This window comes from Patella vulgata, chromosome 3 (genome assembly GCF_932274485.2).
Source record: "Patella vulgata chromosome 3, xgPatVulg1.2, whole genome shotgun sequence".
In the NCBI taxonomy this organism is placed as follows: Eukaryota; Metazoa; Mollusca; class Gastropoda; family Patellidae; genus Patella; species Patella vulgata.
Window position 1 is genome coordinate 8838240 of NC_065881.2, and position 24836 is coordinate 8863075.

The window sequence follows — 24836 nt, forward strand, 5'->3', positions numbered from 1 at the left end:
ATACAAATTAAAAAAGAAAACAAATTTAAATTATTAATGAAGTCTATTAAGAAGCCACACTGTTTTAAGGCCCAATTTTGAGCTTGATTTTACAAAAAGAAAAATCTCAGAATCACCCCCACCCCCAAACACTTCGAAAACCCAAAACAATATACTATCGGACATTTCTTTTATATCTTTAAATAGGTAGATCTTATTTCAAACCAGTTTGTGTGCTAAATTTGAGAAAAATCTGCCTAACCATGTCTAAGATAAAGCTCTTTTCAACTTTATGAGAAACCGAAATTGTCTTCTTTTCTTTGTGCAGACAAGAAATAAAATTTGCTATATTTTGATATTTCTAAAAACTCATTACAATTATTGCCATTCATTATGATGCTTTTTCTTTTTCAGCATATTTTTAGAATTCAGCATAATATATTTTTAGAAAATCAAACACAATAAGTGGGCCTTTAATCTACAAATCATCTTGCCTGATTTTTACTGCTGTTCTCAGAAGCGGGCTACAAAAGTAAAAATATTCCATAATAATAATTATAATACTTAACATCAACAACTGCATTCAATTTAAAAAAAACCCATCAAATCAATTACCTCGGAACATAAATTTTTTCCAACAACTAACATACATTAATATATGGCAACTTTTAACAAATTTGTAATTAAAACACATTCACTGAAGCACTTGATTATTCGATACAAAATAAGTACAAATATTAATTAACTAGAATAACACATTATCGTTTTAGCTTAAATAATAATAATAATATATAAAGATAAGTTAATAATAAGGATCTTATTTCATTTCTAAAACAATCAAATTAAATTTAGATCATATTTCGTTCTGACTTTTGTTTTTACACTATATAAAATCAGATCTTATTTCATTCTGACTTGGATATATTGTTGGTCTATGTCTACACTATATAAAATCTGATCTTATTTCATTCTGACTTAGTCTACACTATATAAAATCAGATTTTATTTCATTCCAACCTTGTCTAGGTCTACACTATATAAAATCAGATCTTATTTCATTCTGATTTAGTCTACACTATATAAAATCAGATCTTATTTCATTCTGACTTGGTCTAGGTCTACACTATACAAAATTAGATCTTATTTCATTCTGACTTGGTCTACACTATATAAAATTAGATCTTATTTCATTCTGACTTGGTCTAGGTCTACACTACATAAAATCAGATCCAATTTCATTCTGACAGATACATTGTTGGTCTAGGTCTACACTATATAAAATCAGATCTTATTTCATTCTGACTTGGTCTAAATCTACACTACATAAAATCAGATCTAATTTCATTCTGACTTTAGACATATTGTTTTGTCTAGATCTACTGGTATATAAAATCAGATCTAATTTCATTTTGACTTGGTCTAGATCTACACTATATAAAATCAGATCTTATTTCATTCTGACTTGATCTACACTACATAAAATCAGATCTAATTTCATTCTGACTTTAGTCATAATTTTGTCTAGATCTACTGGCATATAAAATCAGATCTAATTTCATTTTGACTTGGTCTAGATCTACACTATATAAAATCAGATCTAATTTCATTCTGACTTGGTCTAGATCTACACTACATAAAATCAGATCTTATTTCATTCTGACTTTAGTCATAATTTTGTCTAGATCTACTGGTATATAAAATCTAACTACTTCTTTACCAGTTATCTCTTGTCTTTTGAAATCTGATACAAGACACTGTGATTGGCTAAAACCATTATTGCTTTAATGGCCGTCAAGTCAGATCAGTCAAACACAAACTTCGTACAGATGTAGTCAGACCTGAATGTAATGTAAAGATAAACGACATACAAACGAAAAATGAACGAATGTATGATCTAATTTTAATTTGACTTTCTCAATATGGCCAAATCAATTTGATTTCAGTTCTTCAGAGAGAGAGAGAGAGAGAGAGAGAGGGAGGGAGGGTTTAACGTCCACTCAACACAAACTAGGTCATTTCGGGACTAACATATGGTTCAATTTTATTTCAATAATTCACTTGCGCATAGGGGTCTTTAGCAGTGGGAGGAAACCCGAGAACCTGGAGAAAACCCACAAGGTTAGACAGGCGACGCTGCTACTTGCCACGTACAACCAGAGAATCAAAACCACGCCAGTTAACTCAATGACAGATCTCATGATATAGCGCACACCATTCGGCCAATCGAACCCCGATTAAAATTTGGAACTAGAAGTTGTTTTCCCGATGAAATAAGAATAAAAATTTTGAAAGATGTTCGTTCCCGAAGAACAAAAAAACAAATTGTTTTGGCCTATGTTTGTATGACTAGGTTCCTACTGTCCTGCGGTGCGTTGCGACAGGATTGTCCCTTTTGAGTCCATGAATTGGTACGTGCAGATATGTTTCGATATACAATCAACACAATTGCTACAACTGACCTCAATACATGATAAGACCTGATAGGATCCCCACGATTACTCCACGATTAAAACCACGATTTCAATCGTAGCACGAATCGTGATAGTGTAAACCTGATAGGATCCCCACGCTTACTCCCTGATTAAAACCACGATTTCAATCGTAGTGCGAATCGTGATAGTGGGAACATAGCATAAGACATCATCAACGTTTTTAACTTTTGGTTTTTGACGCTTACGATGAAATAAACTCAATTAAAGAGTAATTCTCGTATAATTATTTTTTTAGAATTAAAATTAAATAATAAACCATAAAAGTCATTTAAAAATAGGAAAACTTTGTAAGGCAGGGACAAATCTTGAAAAATCATGTTGCTTTAGCCTGTGTATCGCAGGCACAAAATTTTAGGTCACTGTCTCAGATTAAGAATTCACAGGATCTACAGATCTGTACGATGGTCCGTTATCAAAATCAAGGAAATCTTTTTTAGACAGATGGACGCATTGGCAGCTGTTGATGACAATTAAATTTTTCGTGGAGGGGGGGAGGTCATACAAATTTGTTTGCTTACAGGGGACAAGGGAGGATTTCAGAAATGAAATAAAATGGGGTTTAATGTCCTACTGTTCTGCTCCAACTTGGATAATGAAAACGGGCATATGCCATACAGTGTGCTATGAGGGAAATTTTGCCCAGATAGCGGCACACTATTGCCTACTCTTATATCGAATTCCAACTGCGAAGGGATCTTTAACATACACGCCAATGTGTACACGGGAACTTGTTTTTTTGTCCTATCCAAACAACTATACAGCTGCCCTTGTCATCTATATTTTATAGTACCCAGTGAAAACCCATGAGGTTGGGCAGAGATGACCCCACCCTACTCCTTGTCATATACAAGCGAACTGAAAACCACACTACCTGAGAGAAACTCCGCCTACCCCCGACCCTCCACCTTTAAATAACACAACAAATCACATTTAGATCCATTTTTTCCTGTCTAAAACTCAAATCCTGATTTTGATTTACTTCCATCAAACTGATTCTGAGTTCCGTTTATCCTAATCGTCATGGTGACATACGGCGTATATGCAATACAGCCATATTACACTAAAATTTGAGCGAATTCCTTTTCAAGAGATTAACATATCTCCGCCATCACATACATAATCAATTGCATCAGGACAATTTTTGTCATAAAAATAACATTATACAATAAAACATATGTAACTTAAAACATAACAGAAAGTTTTAAAAAATTCATTCTGTTTTTGCCTTTTGGTTTTCTTCCTGAGCTGGCTCTGGGTGTCCATTTTTATTCACCATGTTTTGGTAGGCCACAAATATTTTGGCATAATCAGGTTTATCAGCCGCTTGCTGTTGAAATTCGTCTGAAATAGTATAATTGACTCAATGACAAGACCATTACAATGCACATGCGCACGCCCTAACCATTCGCCCTAACCAATCGCCCATCATTTTGGGACTAACATTTGGTTTTAATTTTATTTCAATAATTCGCTTGCGCGTAGGGGTCTTTAGCAGTGGGAGGAAACCGGAGGACCCGGAGAAAACCCACGAGGTTGGACAGGCGACCCTACTCCTTGTCACGTGCAACCGGGGATTCGAAACCACGCCAGTCGACTCAATGACAGACTTTATGATACAGCGCGCGCACGCTAACCATTCAGCCATCCAACCCCCCGTAAGAGAAAGAGAGGGGGAGAGAGAGTTTAAGGTCCACTCAACGACAGACCATTACAATGCAAATGCGCTGACCATTCGACCATCTCCACACCCTCCTGAAAATTTTAGAGAGAGAGAGAGAGGGGGGGTAACGTCCACTCGACACAAACTAGTTTATTTTGGGACTAACATATAGCTCAATTTTATTTCATGAGTTTGCTTACGCGTAGCGGTCTTTAGCAGGAGGTAACCAGAGGATCCGGAGAAAACCCACGAGGTTGGACAGCCGACCCTAATCCTTGTCGCGTAAGTTGACTTAATGACAGACCTTTTTGACACAACGCGCACACGCAAACCATTTGGCCATCCAACCCTCCTACAATTGAAGAACAGTGTGCATGGTTCTAGTAATGTATCTAGAGTCAACTGCTAAATCCTTCTAATACAAGATGAAACTTACCATAAGATATTTTTCCATCTTTATCTTTATCTGCATCTTCAAACAATTCATGAACATCATCTTTATTCATACCAAATGCATTATGCAGTATAGTAGTTAGACCATCTTCAGTGATATAACCATTATTTTCACTATCAAATAACTGAAAAAAAAAAAATGAAATGAAATGAAATGGGGTTTATTGTTCTACTCCGACCAGGCTAATGAAGACGTTCATAGGCTACACATCGAATTCCAACTGCCAAGGGATCTTTCTTTTACGTGCTCTCCAATGTGTACACAGGTCCTCAGGTTTTTTTTGGGTCCCATCCGAGCAACTAGACTACTGTCCCTGTCAGGCCCTCCGTCATGCACCACTGACAAGGGGAAACCACGCCTGAATATCTTGATGAACTTTCTCAGCCAACACCAGAAGCAAACCTACAACCTCCAGGCTAGCAAGCTAACGTCTTACTCTCTTACTCACCGTGGCACACCCTCATTTGTACGCGAGAGTTCAAATTTTGAAATGGTCCCTTATAATTACCTGGAATGCAAGTTTAATTGTATCTTCAGTATTTGCTGGACCAGATACTAAAGATAATCCTATGATATACTCTCTAAAATCTATGGTTCCTGAACTATTCTGTAATATACATATAATATAAATTAGTTACATACACCTTAAGAGAGAAAGAGAGAGAGAGAGAGAGAGAGAGAGAGAGAGAGAGAGATGGGGTTAAACGTCCACTCGACACAGACTAGGTCATTTCGGGACTAACATATGGCTAAATTTTATTCAGGACTAACATATGGCTAAATTTTACTTCAATAATTTTCTTGCGCGTAGGGATCTTTAGCAATGAGAGGAAACCAGAGGACCCGGAGAAAACCTATGAGGTTGGACGGGCAACCCTACTCCTTGTCAAGTACAACCCGGGTTTCGAAAACCACGCCAGTTGACTCAATGACAGGCCTCATGATACAGCGCGCATGTGCTAAACATTTGGCCATCGAAACCACGCCAGTTGACTCAATGACAGGCCTCATGATACAGCGCGCATGTGCTAACCATTCGGCCATCCAACCCCCTTACCTACACCTTAAAGATACATTATGTGATATTAGATGAAGAGCTAGGCAGTTCTCACTATAATAGTTAATCAGTGGCTGTCAGGCAAGATAAGGCCACGTTTTGCAAGAGATGGATAGAGAACAAGCTAAACAAAAAGAAGATTTTTCGTAGAATCAAGGACCATCATTCAGGAAGTTATGATCCTATATGTGCGAATCAAGATCTTTAGGTTAAAAAGATATGTGTCATGTTTTATCAAAATTGGATCAAAATTGTGACCTCTAGAGGGTCCACAACATTGATATATCATATTTTTACACTATTTGCATATGAGGGGCAGCCATTTTGTCGGGCAGTTTTGGTCCAAGCTAAAAACATGATTTTTCGTATAATCAGGGGCCATAATTCAGGAAGTTATGACCCGATATGCGCAAATATCGAAAGATGCAATTCAAGTTTCCTCAAAATCAGATGAAAATTGTGACCTCTAGAGTATCCACAAGCTAAAAACGGGGTTTTTCCTACAATCAGGGACCATAATCCTTGAGGCCAACATCGAAAGGAACCGTGATCTTTTGGAGATAGACCTATATTTTAAGTTTTGTCAAAAACATATTTACTTGTCTTGTAAACAAAATTTCTCTTCAAGATCTCAATTCCTTCATATTTCATTTGTCTTATTTATTAAACATGCATTATGCAAGAGCAAAATCTGCTTATTACAAGTCTTTCTTTAGGCCTGAAATGTTATCTAAATTATCAATTAGACATTAATTAACTTATCCAGACCATAATAAACTCTCGATGTCAAGGCTAGCCTTCGATGTTGGCTGGATTAGATTCCTATATGCCGCTAACGGCCGTTGATAATTAAATCAATAAAAGTGGATAATCGAGACTAAGCTGTTTATATTAATGATTTTAGTAATGATGACCGAGACTATGCCAAAATTTCATCGCTTCTTTCTCGGTTCATAGTGGATCAATTTGACTGAAGTTTTCAGCAAATTACCTTTACACTATCTAGTTTTTAACTATTATAGCGAGAACTGCCATCTCATTATCTTATCTCCCATAATGTATCTTTAACGGCCAAAATGGACAATTTGTTACTGCATAATGTTTTTCAAAAGTGAACCCCTTTCCTGCTCTTGATTTATTTTTTAAAATATTGCCGAGAGCATCCACAAGATTTTTGAAAGTGATCAAGGGCCATAACTCTGGCAGTAATTATCGGAAATCGTTGAAAATCAATAGGCTTCTACGTCTCATATCCGTAAGCACTATGTATAACTTTAAAGTCAAACGGATATTGACTTTAGCCTCTAGAGCGTCCACAAGATTTTTCGAGGTGATCAAGGGCCATAACTCTGGCAGTAAAAACGTTACCATACAAGTTTTTAGGGGTAAAATCATAAATCGACTGGCCTATACATTTCGGGGGTCTATCAGGATTTAAAACTGTACTTCATTCTTAATCTATTAATAGATTAATCAGTCTCTTCCTATCAAACATCATTTAGACCTCCGATTTTATTTCGATTGCATTCGCCAGACATGTTTACTTCAATTGGCAAATAGTTAGACCACAAATATGACTACCAAAGACGTAGAAAGAGTTGGATTTGGCACCATAACGGCATGTTCTCAGGTCTAAATAGAAATCAACAAGGCCCGATAATACTTGGATGAGTGTTAAAGCCATCTTTCTATAAACATCATAAACAATGTTTAGACATAAACTATTCACATTATGGGTGTTTCTTTTTCAATCTATCGAGGTCATAAGGTCTGTCATTCAGTCAACTTGTGTGGTTTTGATTCGTATAAATTAGTTTACTGTTTTGTAATGCGGTTCTACTCCGTTTCACATTTGTCATGTTTTATTCACGGAACTGTGGGTAATCTACTAGCAACATCAATGCTGATTGGTTAATCAAATGTCCGACGTCAAAAGGGTCATAAGTCGGTCTTTTGACCCCTGACGTGACCTATCGCTATAACTTGTCAGATCTTCATGTAGTGTAGGCTATCGAAAGTATAAAAAAACGAAACGAAATTAAGATCTGTATTTTAATCAGATGGAGTATGATAGTTTATAAATAACTCTATCATACATGTGAGTTGCTCCCACAAAACCATAAAACCTGTCATTGAGTCAACTGGCGTGGTTTCGAATCCCCGGTTGTACGTCACAAGGAATAGGGTCGCCTGTCCAACCTCGTGGGTTTTCTCCGGGTCCTCCGGTTTCCTCCCACTATTAAAGACCCCTACGCGCAAGCGAATTATTGAAATAAAATTAAACCATGTGTTAGTCCCAAAATGACCTAGTTTGTGTCGAGTGGACGTTAAACCCCATTTCTCTCTCTCTCCCCACAAAACCAGGCTCTTGGTCATTTTTTTTTTATAAAAATAGAGCTGGCAGTATATTTGAATAGTCCACAGCCTAAGCTTTCCAAATATGCAATTTTTTTTAAATTTGTTGTTGAGTTGAGTTTGGCTCATTCACAGCAACAAAAAGGTATACAGTTTATGCTTTTGTGCCCGTAGTACAAAATGAAGTTATGCGACAAGCGTCTGGTTTTGTGGGAGCGGGTCACATATATCAAATATTTCCTGATTTCCTGTAGATTTAGAAACCCAGTTCTGTACAGCACAGTGGATGCTTATGGCTAGTCTCCAGATCCATTCACTTAATCTGGGGCCTGTTTCACGAAATTTTAACTAAGAGAAAATCCAAATTTTAGTAATTTGATTGGATAATATTAGATTGATTTTAGTGCTTAGCCAATCAAAATTGAAGTATCTCCTAAAATTTGGATTTTATCTTTAATTAAGATTTCGAGAAACAGGCCCCTGATGTGTATGTATTGTGTCTTGTCCGTAGTTTTGTTTTGTGTAATTGTGTGTGGTGTGGTCCTCCTGCACCTCCTAATACAGATAGATTAAGGAAATAAACTTACTCTATCATATGTATCAAATATTTCCTGTAATGTTGAAGAGACTGGTAAACGTAAATACATTGCAAATTCCTTTATCGTAATACTCCCCGCTTTGTTGTCTGTTATTTTACGGAATTTCTCTAAATGATCGTGCATCTGTGCAAATGATATTCTGAAAAACAGGATTTAAACAGTTTATGAAATTTGTTTTGAAGTTAAGCAATGCAATATGACCACTCAATCTAAATAATTTTCATATAAAATAACAAGTTCCCCAGACAACTGGAACACATTTATCAGCAGCAAAGAAAAGAATGACATTGAGAGAGTGGAGAGAGAGAGAGAGAGAGAGAGAGAGAGAGAGAGGGGGTTTATGTCCACTCTACACAAAATAGGTCATTTTGGGACTAATATATGGTTCAATTTTATTTCAATAAATTGCTTGCACGTAGGGGTTTTTAGCAGTGGGAGGAAACCGGAAGACCCGGAGAAAACCCACGGGTTTAGACAGGCAACCCTACTCCTTGTCACGTATGACAAGGGGATTCAAAACAATGTCAGTTGACTCAATGACAGACCTTATGATACAACAAACATGCACTAACCACTCGCCCCCCACCCCACCCCTGATGGCCAAGTGATCTGATTATTGACAATAAATATCTAAATAATAATTGACATAGCAATTGTAGCCAGAATAGGTAGATTTACATGCAAGCCTGGAAATAAGGCACCTGTCACAGACAATGTCAGGCACAGATTCAGGCTTTGTCAGGCACATAACCTCTGGTGCTTGCCATTTTGTCCGGCACTGATTTGTCTTTTTTTATTGATATTATTAATACGTGTTTGGTACTAGGTTGAAAATGTCAGGTACATTTTCATTAGTGCCTGACATTTTGTCCGGTACATGTAAAACCGTTATTTCCAGGCCTGTTTACATGTAGCTCTTATATAATGCATTTATATATAAACAAAATCAATTAGATCTGCAACTACAGTGCACTCTGTCACATCTGACCTCTGATCACTCCGGCACTCTGTTACATCCGACACCATTTTCATGTCCCGATTTATTTCCTTATTACTTCAGCCAAAAAATCTCTGGGTAATTCGACCTCTGTACGTTCCGGATTACGACATCAATCAGCCGTCCCGTCATAAGATTTCCATTGAATCGACACCGTATAATCCGGCCTTCAATCGGTGGGTGTGAAGCAAACACTTACCGATCAATTATCCGTGAGATTAAAACTGGATGGGTGTGAAGCCACAAAAGATTAACAAGCAATCACCAATCAATTATCTGTGAGATTAAAACTCGCTACCGTGGGTCTTTGTTGATTACTTTGATAATTTTAATCTCTTGTACGACAGTTGTGACAAATACTCAAGAATATCCACGAATTTTCCCCCGAATTCACAGTCGTAAAAATACTCCTATCACCTGTTGGAAACATTCGTTGCGCATGCCGATTGAACCTGAATAACCTATAAGTTTGGTAACCCTACGGATCTCTTCGAACCGTGTGCCGACGACCTGGGATGCTCGAGTCACAGTCCGGAACGTCCCGAATTGACAGAATTGCAATCGAGTGACGCGGAATTCAGTCCTGTCACAGTTCTGTCAGTCCCGACGACGGAGGTGGTGTGAGTAGAATTGTGACGTAATTAAACACTACGAACAGGTTTCGGCTGCATGGTTGGATGAGATATTTATATATCCAGTTGACGCATGCGTTGTAGTCCGAAGTACCCATGTTCACTCGATTGTCGCTACTTTTGGGATTGAGAGAATTCAATTAGGGAACGTTCAATCGAGTACGCCCATTATCAATTAACACGTGATAGCAAAGACAAGAGTGCGATAAACTGAAGACAGCGAAGAATATATATTAACGACAGATTTGACCTATTCAAAATGGATACGCATGTTAAATGAAATAAAAATTAATGTAACAAAATTTTAAATGTGCAGCAAGGTTTATCATTTCTAAAGGGAATAACATTCTGGTGATTCGAAGTTCTATGATCGAAGCTACATTTTAATAATACTTCCGGTTTTCGAAGTTACAATATTTCCGGTTTTGAGAAAACTGGGTATTCCGACACTCTGTGTAATCCGACATATTGTAACGATCCTGTACGATGTCGGATGTGACAGAGTGCACTGTATTTCTAATTCACGTTCTACACTTCACTTACCCTAATTTTTTGTGCAGTTTATGAAATTCTACGAGACCAGTTGCCATGGGAAGATTGAGTTTAGCAGCTCGGACCATTAGACGGCAATCATCATATGTATGATCTGTTATTGGACATTTCAAACATCTACAATAAAGTTTGTCAAATAATATTATACAAGTAACCCATGTAGTCAAATAATATTACACAAGTAGCCATCGTAGTCAAATATTATACACAAGCAGCCCATGTAGTCAAACATTACCAAAATAAAATCCCCTAGCAACACACTGATAAGACTGTGTAGACTATCTAAAAGTATTTACTCCAGGAAGCATAGCACTAAGATCCACATGACCTGCACTGTTCCACCCACTATTATAATACTAGATTTAGAGAAATGAAATGTTGTTTAACGTCCTACTGTTCTGCTCCGACTGGGCTAATAAAGACAGGCATACACCATACAGTGTGCTATTAGGGAAATTTTGCCCGGGCAGCGGCACTAAGGCCTACTCCTTTATCAAATTCAAACTGCCTAGGGATCTTTTACGCGCATGCCAATGTGTACATGGGACCTTGGTTTTTTTTTTGTCTCCTTCGAACAACTAGACAGCTGTCCTTGTCAGGCACTCTGTCCTGCACCACTGAGTACAAGGGGCTACACTTAGTGAGAAGTTGATTTGTCACAGTCGTGCAATTATTTAATCACTGTAGTCTCAGCTATCATGGTTGGTCGAGATAAGCAATTGGCACATGCGCTGCAGCCCGAAATCCACCTTTTCACTCGATTGGCACTATTTCCGGATCATTCAATCGGGTATCCCCACTAGGAATTTATGCTCACATATCACCTACATGTAAGGGAGATAATGTATTTAATGCCTATATAATATACATACAACATCTAGTCTTTAATTTATTCAAGACACACTTACTCTGCCATTTTGTCACGGACATGATTAGCGAAGACTTTAGCATCTTGTTTATCTTCTGGTGTTGGATAATAAACGGGTAAATACTGAAATATACAATAACATTATATCTCATAGCAGGGCATTTGCCAATAACATATCTCATGACAGTGACTGCCCTAGACATTCGCCAATAACATTATATCTCATGGCAGTGTTCACCCTAGACATTCGCCAATAACATTATATCTCATGGCAGTGTTCACCCTAGACATTCGCCAATAACATTATATCTCATGGCAGTGTTCACCCTAGACATTCGCCAATAACATTATATCTCATGGCAGTGTTCACCCTAGACATTCGCTAATAACATTATATCTCATAGCAGTGACTGTCCTAGGCATTCGCCAATAACATTATATCTCATAGCAGTGACTGTCCTAGGCATTCGCCAATAACATTTTATCTCACGTCTACTGCCCTGGCCATTCACCAATAACATTATATCTCAAGGCAGTGACCGCCCTATACATTCGCCAATAACATTATATCTCATGGGGTTGTTAAACGTCTTACTCTTCTGCCCCAACTGGGCTAATGAAGACCGGCATATGCCATACAGTGTGCTATGAGGGAAATTTTGCCCAGGTCGGCGGCACTACGGCCTACTCTTATATCAAATTCCAACTGCCAAGGGATCTTTAATGTACACGGCAATGTATATCTCATGGGATTTAACGTCCTACTCTTCTGCAACAACTGGGCTAATGAAGAATCTAGGAAAAAGGTAAGTGTTGTCATGCTATCATTAACCCATTTTTGACAATAGCGAATCAACTCGCACCAAGTGACTCACGGTAGCGAATCAACTCGTGGACCCATCATTCTTTGCAACGGCATTAGCGAACAAAAGCGCCAGATCAATCAACAGATTTCTATTGTGTTTATTTCATAAATTAATGGTGATTTAGTAATAGAAATAAAGCACCCAATGGCAAGGAATGTTATATTCGCCAATTATCGAATAAAAAACATACGTTTCAACAAAGGATCTTCCAGTATTTACGTAATAGGTCAGAGGTGAAAATTCACACCGTGTCAATGACTTTGGCAGTATTCCAATATTTTCATGTTGTCACTTACGGCTAATAATTTTATGATATGAAGAGTGAAATGGAATCAGATTTTTATGATTTACTGCCAGACATATCGTAGAATATGATAATGTCGAAGAAATCAACTATTTTTTTTTTTTTGGGGACGTTATGATGCGAAGAACACGGATACTCGAGCCGAGATCAAGCGTGTCGCCGCCATCTTGGATACGGTACGCTTTCAAACAGACGATAGAGACTTTTGGCAAGCGCAATTTCCTGGTCCGTATCGCGTATCCGTATGGATTTTGCGTGTGACGTCATCAATGTCTGTGTATTTCTCATACGTGATACAGCACACGGATACGGCAGCACGTATGGAACGGCTTTCATACAGAAATGGTCCGTATAACACTGTCGTCTTTTTACCGTCTTTTTTGCTACTTTTAGACGCTGAAATGTTGCATCATATCGTTTTATGAATCTATGTGTATAATAGAACACGAAGGTGTATATTTGATCTGATTTTAACAGTGATAACGACTGGAATTTAATCATTATTTTTGATGGGTTTTTCTCGGAATTTATATATTTTTCCCGCCTGTCTGCATACTGGCTAAACTTTCTGAAATGATACATTAGTGAAACCAAAAATTGCTAAAATCTGCCAAAACTCTAAAACTACATTGACGCAACGTATCACGTATACGATACGGATACGGGATACGGATGGGAAAAATCCGCTTGCCAAAAGTCTCTGATAACACAAAACTTACGGCTAATAATTCTAGACTTTGGAAAACTAAATTCAATCAAAACTTTTGGGATTTAATACAAGCTACATAGAGGAATATTACATTGTCGAAGATTTCAACTATATATTTTTATTTTCGACGCAATAAAGCAAAGAAGACGATCATATATCCAAAGAAAGGCAGAAATGTTAAAATGCCGATAGCGATGAAATGACCGTCACTTGGGGTGATATTTCTTTTTAAAAGTTATATTTACATTTACTTTGAACACTGCTGCCAACGTGAGGGACTATATTTGTGTTCTATTTTTAAAAAAATATTATTAGGGGATACTCTTGTTCACGTTATTTTACCATTATGACAGAGAAAAGTCATAATTTTAGTGGAACTGACTTTTCAGTGTTATTTATAGTAATATAATTTCTACTTTGTAAAATTGAATTTTATATCATTGGAAAGAACACGACAATCTGTACATTTTTGTAACAGAGTATTTCTATGTATAGAAAATATTTTTTTAGTTATTTGCAATTTTGTAGAGGGTATTAGGATTAACAATAATAGGGTGACCCACCATAAAAAAATATCTCCAAATATCTCGACAATTACGCCACAATATTTATATATATGCCAAGCCTCAAATCAGTTTCACACAATTATAGTCACTAAATAAACGATCATGTTGTACTTAATGAGCTATGACCATTAATCATCTATAAATAATATACTGAAAACTGGTTCCAAGTTGCGTCCATAACATCCAGACACTTTTGAGTAAAAGATAGGTTACGTGCCCTTGTTTTGAAATTAGTCTCGCTTAACCAGTCTATCGACCATTCTACGTCTGATTGACAGGTCGGGATAATCAAGACTACTTTTTTACGAAACATAACAGAAAGCTAGAACAAGAAATTGAATTTAGAAATAAGCACTTTAGACAACTCAACAATTGTTTTAAGAAACTTGTAAAAGTAAAATGAAACTACTGCTAGTATCATGTTCCTGCTAAAGAAAGTGATTCAGAGATAGTATTTGTACTAAACCAAAAGATGCCGCTCTTAACGGTACAGTTAATGATAAAGCAATTTAAAAAATAAAACAAACGTAATTACTAAAGCTGCTGTAATAACCAAGAAGCTAAATTTTACTGCTATTCAAAAACGTCAACAATAGATTTTTTACGGCTGTAATAGTTGATATATTTGTAGAGAATTGCACGTGCCATGGCTATTTATCGACTCAAAGCGAGTGCGGGGTAGTCAGAAATCAGTTCGAGACACGCAACTGAAGCGTGCACATTTAGCCGTGTCGAGACCAACTTTCTGTAAAGTGCACGGGTCACCCTAACAATAATCCACTAATTGGCTTAGGAAGATGGGCCCTGCTGATTTAATTAGCTTAGGGGTAGGGCAGCTAATCTTTTAATTGGCTCAGGGCAAATCCCGATAATATTTTGGCGAATAAAACTGCTTAATTTTGTGTTAAAATCCCTTAAAATCCTCTACCTAAGAGCCGAGCAACTAACTCAATGTTTGTCATACATTTTCAAACAACTTAAACCCACCAGTCTTCATCTGGAAATGGAGACCAGTGTCCAAACTGTATTATACGGTGTCTGAATAAAACCAGACTTTTATTTTATAAAAATAATGTGTAGGTGAAATTTACCCTTCGTTATGAAGTCCAGCACACGGACTGTATAGACCCTAAAGAAACGGGAATCAGGTCGCCCAACGAAAAAATTGACCCAAAATCTTAAAAGGGTCACGTGCCCGGATAAGCATTTTTGACTTTCATGTCCAAACGACTCAATATTTTGAGCTGAAATTTTGAGACAAGGTAAATTCACCATTTCTCTATATTTGGGCGTTTAAATTTCATACGTACTCGAACTTTTATTTTTGAGACTCTGTTCCAATCGGGATAGTCCCTTTAAGTTTACAAGAAATGAATATATAGAATAAAGAAATGAAATGATATGGGTTTAACGTCCTACTGTTCTGTCCCGACTGGGATAATGAAGATGGGTAAACGCCCAGAGGATACAAGACCGGAAAATCCTGTGGAACCAAGATAGAAGCCGGGACCTCAAGCTAACGAAGATGGGTATACACCATGCAGTGTGCTACAGCCTACTCTTACTCTTATATCAAATTACAACTGCTAAGGGTCCTTTACGTGCATGCCAACGTGCACAATTGACAAGGGCGAACCATGCTGAAAATTTTCGTCATAATTGGATCAAAATTGTATTCTGTAGGAGAGTGTCCACAAACAAAATGTGAACAGACAGACGGACAAACAGGAGCGACGACAATATACGTCCAAACAAATGAAAATATGGGCGTATAAACATAAAGCAATGTTGCCACCATATTGTATTGTAATGTCAAAATCATTATTAAAGATCAATAAAAAAAAACGTGCTTACCTCAATTTCCATATAATTATGAAACTGGCATAAGGTCAGCCACAGTAGTGTAAAGCTACAAAAAAAAACAATTTTATACAAGGCCATAGACAAATAAATAATCTGGTTACCAGAGACAATCCTTCCTAAAAATTAGATGTGGGGGGGGAGAGAGAAAGAGAGAGAGAGAGAGATGGGGTTTCATGTCCACTTGACACAAACTAGGTCATTTCAGGACTAACATAACATATGGTTCAATTTTATTCCAATAATTTGCTCGCGCATAGGGGTCTTTAATTAGCATTGGGAGGAAACCAGAGGACACGGAGAAAACCCACAAGTTTGGACAGGCGACTCTACTCCTAGTCACATCCCGGGAATCAAAACCACGCCAGTTAATTCAATGACAGACTTTATGGGAGGAAGGTTTTTGTTTTTGTCAAAGGATCACTAATTTGAAGGCAGACATTTATCTCATCATGTATGATAGGATTGTTTTTTTGATAAGTGTGCCAACGGTCCATTTCCAGAATAATTTGAATTTTTAATGGAGTTACTTCCTGTAACCTGGGGAAAACGTTTAAGCGCAGTAATTTAAGCGCAGTAATTAATGAGACGGTTTTTATTTATTATTTTTGAAAATAGAAAAACAGGTCATGCGGCTCTTTTTAAGTGACGTGGGGGTGGTGTTGGGGTAGGGGAGAGAGATGGCTGAATGGTTAGCACGTGCGCGCTGTATCGTAAGTCTGTCATTGAGTCAACTGGTGTGGTTTCAATTCCCCGGTTGTACCTGACAAGGAGTTTGGTTGCCTGTCTAATCTCATGGGTTTTCTCCGAGTTCTTCGGTTTCAGCGAATTATTGAAATAAAATTGAACCATATATTAGTCCCAAAATGACCTAGTTTGTGTTGAGTCTCTCTCTCTCCTCTCTTCTCTCTCTCTCTCTGAGAACCAGAATAGTTCTATTACATGTCCTAATGTAGCTAAGAGTATTGTAATTATAATTATATCATGGAATAAGATTAATGATATCATAATACATCTAGTAGTAATTATACTATTATAATCACGTAATATATAGTAGTAATTATATTATTATAATCACGTAATTATTAAGGCCAATACACACTGTAACTGTAAGTCTTGTGTCTGAAACACTTTTAGCAGTACTGGTAATTACACTATTATAAACATGTAATTATCAAGGTCAGTACACACTGTAAGTCTTTGTCTGAAACAATTTTAAAGCCCCTGATCGTCAAAGACTACTATGTGATGGCATATTTATTATTGAACCATCCAGACTAGGAAGTCAAAGACTATTATGTTATAGTATAATTATCATTGAACCATCCAGACTAGGAAGTCAAAGATTACTACAAGATCGTATAATTATGATTGAACCATCCAGACTAGGAAGTCAAAGACTACTATGTGACAGTATAATTATTATTGAACCATCCAGAACTGGGTGTATGTGAAGTTGTGAACGAAGATATTTTTGGTAATTTGCTTTGATAAAAAGGACAGCATAGAAGAGAGAGAGAGAAACTGTGTTTAACGTCCACTCGACACAAACTAGGTCATTTCAGGACTAACATATGGTTCAATTTTATTTCAATAATTTGCTTGCGCTTAGGGGTCTTTAGCAGTGGGGGGAAACCAGAGGACCTGGAGAAAACCCACGAGATTGGACAGGCGACCCTACTGCTTGTCACGTACAACCGGGGAATCGAAACCCCACCAGTTGACTCAATGACAGAAATGAAATGAAATGGGGTTTAACAACCTACTTTTCTGCTCCTAAACTGGGCTAATGAAGACGGGCATAAGCCATACAGTGTGCTATGAGGGAAATTTTGCCCGGGCAGCAGCACTACCGCCTACTCTTATATCGAATTCCAACTGCCAAGGGATCTTTTACGTGCACGCCAATGTGTACACGGGACCTCGGTTTTTCATCCCATCCGAACGACTAGACAAATGTCCTTGTCAGGCCCTCCGTCCTGCATCACTGACAAGGGGAAACCACGCTGGAAAATCTGGATGAACTTTCTCGGCCAATGCAGGGATGGAACACCCGACCTCCAGACTAGCGAGCCAGCGTCTTACCCACTTAGCCACGTGATCCCCTCTCAATGGCAGACCTTATGATACAGCGCTCATGTGCTAACCATTTGGCCATCCAACCCCCACAGCAGAGAAGTGGTAACAAGCTAATTGGTGAATATTTTATAATAAAAAAACTTACGCTCCAGGACCTTCCCATGTCCAGGTAATGGTATCCTAAAGAAAAAAAAATTTAATTAAGTAATATATAGATAGAACTCAATGGTTCAAGAACCATTGAATAACCCGAGCAGTATTCAATGGTCATTGAGTTCTGTTTTTATTCTATAACTACATGCAAATCACAAAATACACTGTACTATCTAAATTATCATAAAAAATCATTACCACTCACGTTAAAATTCCGTCCTTTTTTCTTTCTTTTTTACAAAAATTGTGGTTGCCTAGTTGTGACGTCATTACAGTTTGACGTAGTTCTGTAAGTGACGTCATTCTGGACAAAAGTAGTACATTTTCAAGCCATTGAATACAACTATAGGTTATTCAATGGCCATTGAATACAACTATAGGTTATTCAATGGCTGTATTCAATGGCCGTATTCAATGATATTTGCTTGTTTTTGCAGGTAGTTATAGAATAAATTTTAAAACAGCATATTGGTCACATCGATGTCAATTTCATTATTCACAGTATTCAAATATTCAATTGAATGGAAATGGCCGATTTCTGGAACGTTTTTGATGCATTTTCATCTTTCAAATCAATATAATTTCCCCTTTCGGATTATTTTTGAACATTAGCTGATTTCACTAGGCTAATGAAGACGGTCATACGCCATACAGTGTACTATGAGGGAAATTTTGCCTGGGCAATTGAGCTCTTCCTCCAAATTCCATCTGTCAAGGATTCTTTTACAAGCATGCCAATGTGTACCGTTTTTTTTTTTGTTTTTTTTTTCTCCCATCCAAACGATGATATGTTGCCCCTTGCCAGGCCCTCTGTCCTGCACAAGACTGAGACACGGGGGGAACCACATCTGAAAATCCTGATACAGTTTCTCGGTCACAGGACCTCAAAGTTAGCGAGCCACCATCTACCCACTGAGTCACCGTGACTCCCTTCACTGAATCAATATTAATAGATATGTCATAGGAGACAAAAAATAGCTCAAATACCATTAGATGGAATGAATGAATGAAATATGGTTTTATGGCACGTCAGCTCCAACTGGGCTATATTGCGCCAGACATATGAATACCATTAGACATTGAATAATGAATTTTAAAAAAATCCGGCCAAGAGCCTTGAAAAACTCTTTTAATTCAAAATGGTACACAGTGAATTGCGCTCTGCTATCAGTATTTACCGGTATATAATGTAATATTTATACAGTGAATATGAAATATACACCTGAACATTTTTATCAGTATTTACCAGTGTGAATACCTGAATAGTTGTATCATTATATACCAGATATTATAATATTTAATCCTTATAAGACATTTAGAAGTAGATTTCACAAATTAAGAACAATTATATGGATATACTACTACGTTTCGATATACATACAGATATCGTTATCAAGCAAATTATGATATATAACAAAAATGTGGTGCAATATACAGATAACAATGATTAAATCATATAACAGATTAATCATTAATTAAGAATTAACAAGATGACAGAAGTAATATTACTTGATAACGATATTTGTATGTGTATGATAATAAATTCAGAAGTAGTATATCCATATAAGTGTTTTTAATTATAATATTTGTACTGTGAAATATATCTGTTTAAACCAGATATTATAATATTTGTACAGTGAATATGAAAGATATGCCTGAACAGTTGTGGGTGTTTTTAAAAAAAAATCAATAGACACACATGCCGTTTTCTTATCAAAATCAATAAACTAAATAAATGATATTACAATTTTTACTCTATTCTGTTAAAGACTTCGATGAAGTCTAATATTACACCTTTTCTTAAAGATGCATATTACAACAGGGGTGGCTCCATTGTGGGAGGGGGGTGGGGGGCAACAATGCTTGCTCAGCTACAAATAATTTTTTTTAAAACAGCAGTTTTATGAGAGAAGTGTCGTGGTCGTGTGCTTTATCCTTATCATCAGATGGTGGGTTTGGGATGGGCATTAAAAGAGCGATATAATGATACTGACATACATGATACAGGCAAGATACACCCAAATTTTGCAAGAGATGGATAGAGAACAAGCTAAAAGAAAAGCCATTTTTCATACAATCAGGGTCCATAAACCAGGAAGTTATGGTCTGAAATGCGCAAATATCGAAAGGCACTAAGATCTTTGGATTATAAAGATCTTTGGATTATAATCGTTGAAAAAAATGCCAATATCGATATCTAGAGTGTCCACAAGATTTTTCAAAGTGATCAAGGGCCATAACTTTGGCAATAAAAACGTTACCTTACAAGTTTTTAGGGGTAAAATCATAAATCGACTGGCCTATACATTTTCGGTGGTCTATCAGGAGTTAAAACTGTACTTCATTTTGAATCTATTAATAGATTAATCAGTCTCTTCCTATCAAACATCATTTAGACCTCCGATTTTATTTTGATTGCATTCGACGGACATATTGGCAAAGAAAGGCTGCCAGGCAAAGAAACATACGCCCACAGCAGCTAAATCGTCAGGGCAGTCAACAAATGTTGTCGCATATTTTTACTTTTTTCGGTAATGAAATATTTATAATACACTAAAATCTGATTAAGAGTAACAACTCATGAAGTAATTATCAGAAAACCATTAGAATTTGTTTGGTTTTTATAAAGTTCTGCCCCATGCTAACATTTAGTATACAAAACTTTTAATATCATGAATTTAGCTGTTCGAGTCTTTTATAAAAATTCATTGAAAATCAATATACTTGTTCGTCTCAAGATCTTAAACTCTGTGTATCAATCTGAAGTCAATCGGATGATAACTTTAGCCTCTAGAGCGTCACAAGATTTTTCAAAGTGATCAAGGGCCATAACTTTGGCAGTAATTATCTGAAATCGTTGAAATTCAATAGGATTCTTCGTCTCAACCACTGTGTATAAATTTAAAGTCAATCGCTGAAAATTAATAGGCTTCTTCTTCGTCTCATGACCTTAAACATTGTGTATAAATTTTAAGTCAATCGGTTATTAACTTTACCCTCTAGAGAGAGAGAGAGAAATGGGGTTTAACGTCCACTCGACACAAACTAGGTCATTTCGGGACTGACATATGGTTTAATTTTCTTTCAATAATTCACTTGCGCGTAGGGGTCTTTAGCAGTGGGAGGAAACCGGAAGACCCGGAGAAAACTCACGAGGTTGGACAGGCAACCCTACTCCTTGTCACGTACAACCGGGGATTCAAAGCCACGCCAGTCGACTCAATGACAGACTTTATGATAGAGCGCGCGCACGCTAACCATTCAGCCATCCAACCCCCCTTAGCCTCTAGAGCATTTACAAGATTTTTCAAAGTGATCAAGGGCCATAACTCTGGTAGAAAGTATCGGAAATCGCTGAAAATCAATAGGCTTCTTCGTCTCATGGCCTTAAACACTGTCTATAAATTTAAAGTCAATCAGATATTAACTTTAGCCTCTAGAGCGTCCACAAGATTTTTCAAAGTGATCAAGGGCCATAGCTCTGGCAGTAATTATAGTAAATCACTGAAAATCAATAGGCTTCTTCGTGGTCTATCAGGAGTTAAAACTGTACTTCATTTTGAATCTATTAACAGATTAATCAGTCTCTTCCTATCAAACATCATTTAGACCTCCAATTTTATTTTGATTGCATTCGATGGACATGTCCACATCGATTGGCAAAAAGTTACACCGCAAATATGACTACCAGAGACGTAAAAAGAGTTGGATTGGGGGTCAGAACGGCATGTTCTCAGGTCTAAATAGCAATCAACAAGGCCTAATAATACTTGGATGACTGTTAAAGCTATTGATGTAATTTTAAAATATCTTTCTATAAACATCATAAACGATGTTTAGACATAAACTATTCACATTATGGGCGTTTCTTTTTCAGTCTATGTTTCAATTTTATTTCAATAATTCGCTTGCGCATAGGGGTCTTTAGCAGTGGGAGGAAACCAGAGGACCCGGATAAAACCAACGAGGTTGGACAGGCGAGCCTACTCCTCGTCACATACAACCAGGGATTCGAAACCACGCCAGTTGACTCAATGACAGGCCTTATGATACAGTGCGCACATGCTAACATTCGGCCATCCAATGGACGGACAAACGTGACGACAATATACGTCCACATATATATGGGCATATAAAAATTCATTTTCCATATTTGTCAAATGTAAACTTTTACCTTTTGTGTTATATCATTAGAAGTATATTTTAGCCTATTTTAAAATTTTTGTTTGTATCGTAAAATACTGATTTTGTTATCATGGGTCATATAGACTTTAACATTAAAGGAGCTAAATCGCTAATATTTGGGTCCTAGGAATTGACCCAAATGGGTCGGCAACACATATAGTAATATAATATGAATGTATATAAACTGATTTACATTCAATCGTTTCCGGTTTTTTGTTCTAATTTCAAATCAGTTATGTTTGGCGAAATACACCAGAAGTCTCAATCGAGTGACAATCTCTAGCGTCTGGTCATTCCAGTCTACATAGTATTTATTGCGCATGCTCTCCAGATGAGAGTATGTCGTCACCGTTTGACATGACTTGTGGAATATGTCCAGCCTTGTTCTTCGAGTCCTTTGTTAGAAATGGGACTGAAACGCATTATGGTACACGATTAGAACTTTTAAATTGACAAATAATTTGTGTATTCAATGTCGAGGACTTTGGATGATATTGAGTTAAAGACTTAGCTACTTTAAAAAGAGAGTAAAATTGTTTGTCAACTTACAAATTTATTTGGATATCTAATACAGACAGGCTGAACTGGTTGACCAGGATAAAATGCACCTATAAAAATATATGAAATTAAAATCAATATTATTTTAAACATGTAAATATTTGACAAAATCATAGCTTATACCCCCGTCAGACTGGGGTGGCGTCCTTACTGCGACGAAAAATGGCAGCAGAGCGCGACAAGATCGCCATAAGCGCGGAAAAAGTGTGGTGGAAACGCCATATATCGTGCAGTGGTCTCCATGGTCGTGAATGATCGCCTAGTCACCGCGTTTGTTTTAAGCATGTTCAAAACAAACGCCAAGGCTCTGGGATCTAACCTAGAAAGTTGTAATGCCCCCGTCAGATCGGTTGGCGTCCTTACTGCGCTGCAGCGACCGTACAGCGACCAGAAAATACACAAGGTCACCGGCAAACGTGAACACAACATACGAAAATGTCCCAAAATATTACGAACTTGAAAAAACAAATTGCGTTTTCGCATCTTTCCAGGGCAGATCGCGAAACCATGGCGTTTGTTTTGAACATGCTCAAAACAAACGCCGTGACTCGGCGATCATTTGCGACCATCGAGACCACGGCGCGATATCTGGTGTTTCCGCCACGGTTTTACCACGCTTATGGCGATCTTGACGCCCTCTGGGGCCATATTCCGTAGCAGTAGCAGCGCAGTAAAGGCGCCACCCCAGTCTGACGGGGTAAAGAACGCGACTTCTTTCAAGTTTGTAAATTTTGGGGGACATTTTCTCGCGTTGTGTTTACGTTTGCCGGCGGCCTTGTGCATTTTTCAGTCGCTGTACGGTCGCAGCAGCGCAGTGAGGACGCCATCCGGTCTAACGGGGGCATAAGATTTAATCCTTTAAATGCTTTAACTTAAAGCATTTAAAGGATTATATCTGCACATGTATGTCGAGTCACGAGGCGAATCTACAAAATGCATAGCAATCCTGAAATCAACGCGACTAGCAAAAGGTCAAATTTAATCCTCCTACATATATTACATATTTGTACAGTAATTCTGCCCAAGTAACTCTCATGGGGGCCTAACTTAAACAAACATTATGCAAGAGCTAAATCTGCCTATAGCCGGTCTTTCGTTAGGCCTGAAATGTTATCTAAATTATTAATTAGACATTAATTAACTTATCCAGACCATAATCAGCTCTCGATGTCATTGCTAGCCTGCAATAATTACTGGATTAGGATCCAATCTGCTGCTCAACGCTCATTCATGATTAAATCAAGAAATGGATAATCGTGACTATGGATTTAATCGTACCGACTATAGTAATTATGATCGCGGTTAGGCCCAAAATTCAATCGCTAAATTCTCGGTTCAGAGTGGATCAATTTGACAGAAATTTTCAGCACATTCCCTTTACATTATCTAGTTATTAACTATTATAGTTATAGTGAGAACTGTCAGCTCTTTATCTAATCTCCCATAATGTATCTTTAAACAATCTCTAAATTATGTCGCACAAAATCTTAAATTTATGTCAGGATTCAGGACCTTCGATTAAAATGTCCGGGTTCGAACTTTGCCATTGTGCCAATCTGGAGTCTTGACACATGGCAAACTTCCAACCCAGACATTCTAATGGAGAATCCTGATGGTCAATGGGCCTTTTACGTAACTACCAAAGGCTTTTTAAGGTAACTACCAAAGATCCTTTTACATAGTAACCAAAGGTCCTTTTATGTAACTACCAAAGGCTCTTTTACGTCACTACCAAAGGTCCTTTTACATAACTATAAAGGCTCTTTTACGTAACTACCAAAGGCTCTTTTACGTAACTACCAAAGGTCTTTTTACGTAACTACCAATGTTTTTTTTACATAACTACAAAGGCTCTTTTACGTAACTACCAAAGGCTATTTTATGTAACTACCAAAGGCTCTTTTACGTAAC

At 37.3% G+C, this 24836-nt stretch overlaps 1 protein-coding gene across 2 annotated transcripts in view; it reads right to left on the bottom strand.

Moving 5' to 3' along the window:
- Window positions 1-2977: 2977 nt before the first annotated feature.
- Window positions 2978-24836, bottom strand: part of LOC126815904 (lysophosphatidylcholine acyltransferase 2) — a 43568-nt gene continuing 21709 nt past the window's right edge. For both annotated transcript variants that reach the window (XM_050541999.2, XM_050542000.2), the window contains 9 exons: window positions 22917-22975; window positions 18175-18209; window positions 15945-15999; window positions 11686-11768; window positions 10769-10894; window positions 8585-8735; window positions 5094-5192; window positions 4568-4709; window positions 2978-3812 (listed from right to left, as the gene is read on the bottom strand). In XM_050541999.2, coding sequence (XP_050397956.1) covers window positions 3682-3812; window positions 4568-4709; window positions 5094-5192; window positions 8585-8735; window positions 10769-10894; window positions 11686-11768; window positions 15945-15999; window positions 18175-18209; window positions 22917-22975 — 881 coding nt within the window. In that variant the 3' untranslated portion in view covers window positions 2978-3681. The remainder of the gene's footprint in view (window positions 3813-4567; window positions 4710-5093; window positions 5193-8584; window positions 8736-10768; window positions 10895-11685; window positions 11769-15944; window positions 16000-18174; window positions 18210-22916; window positions 22976-24836) is intronic.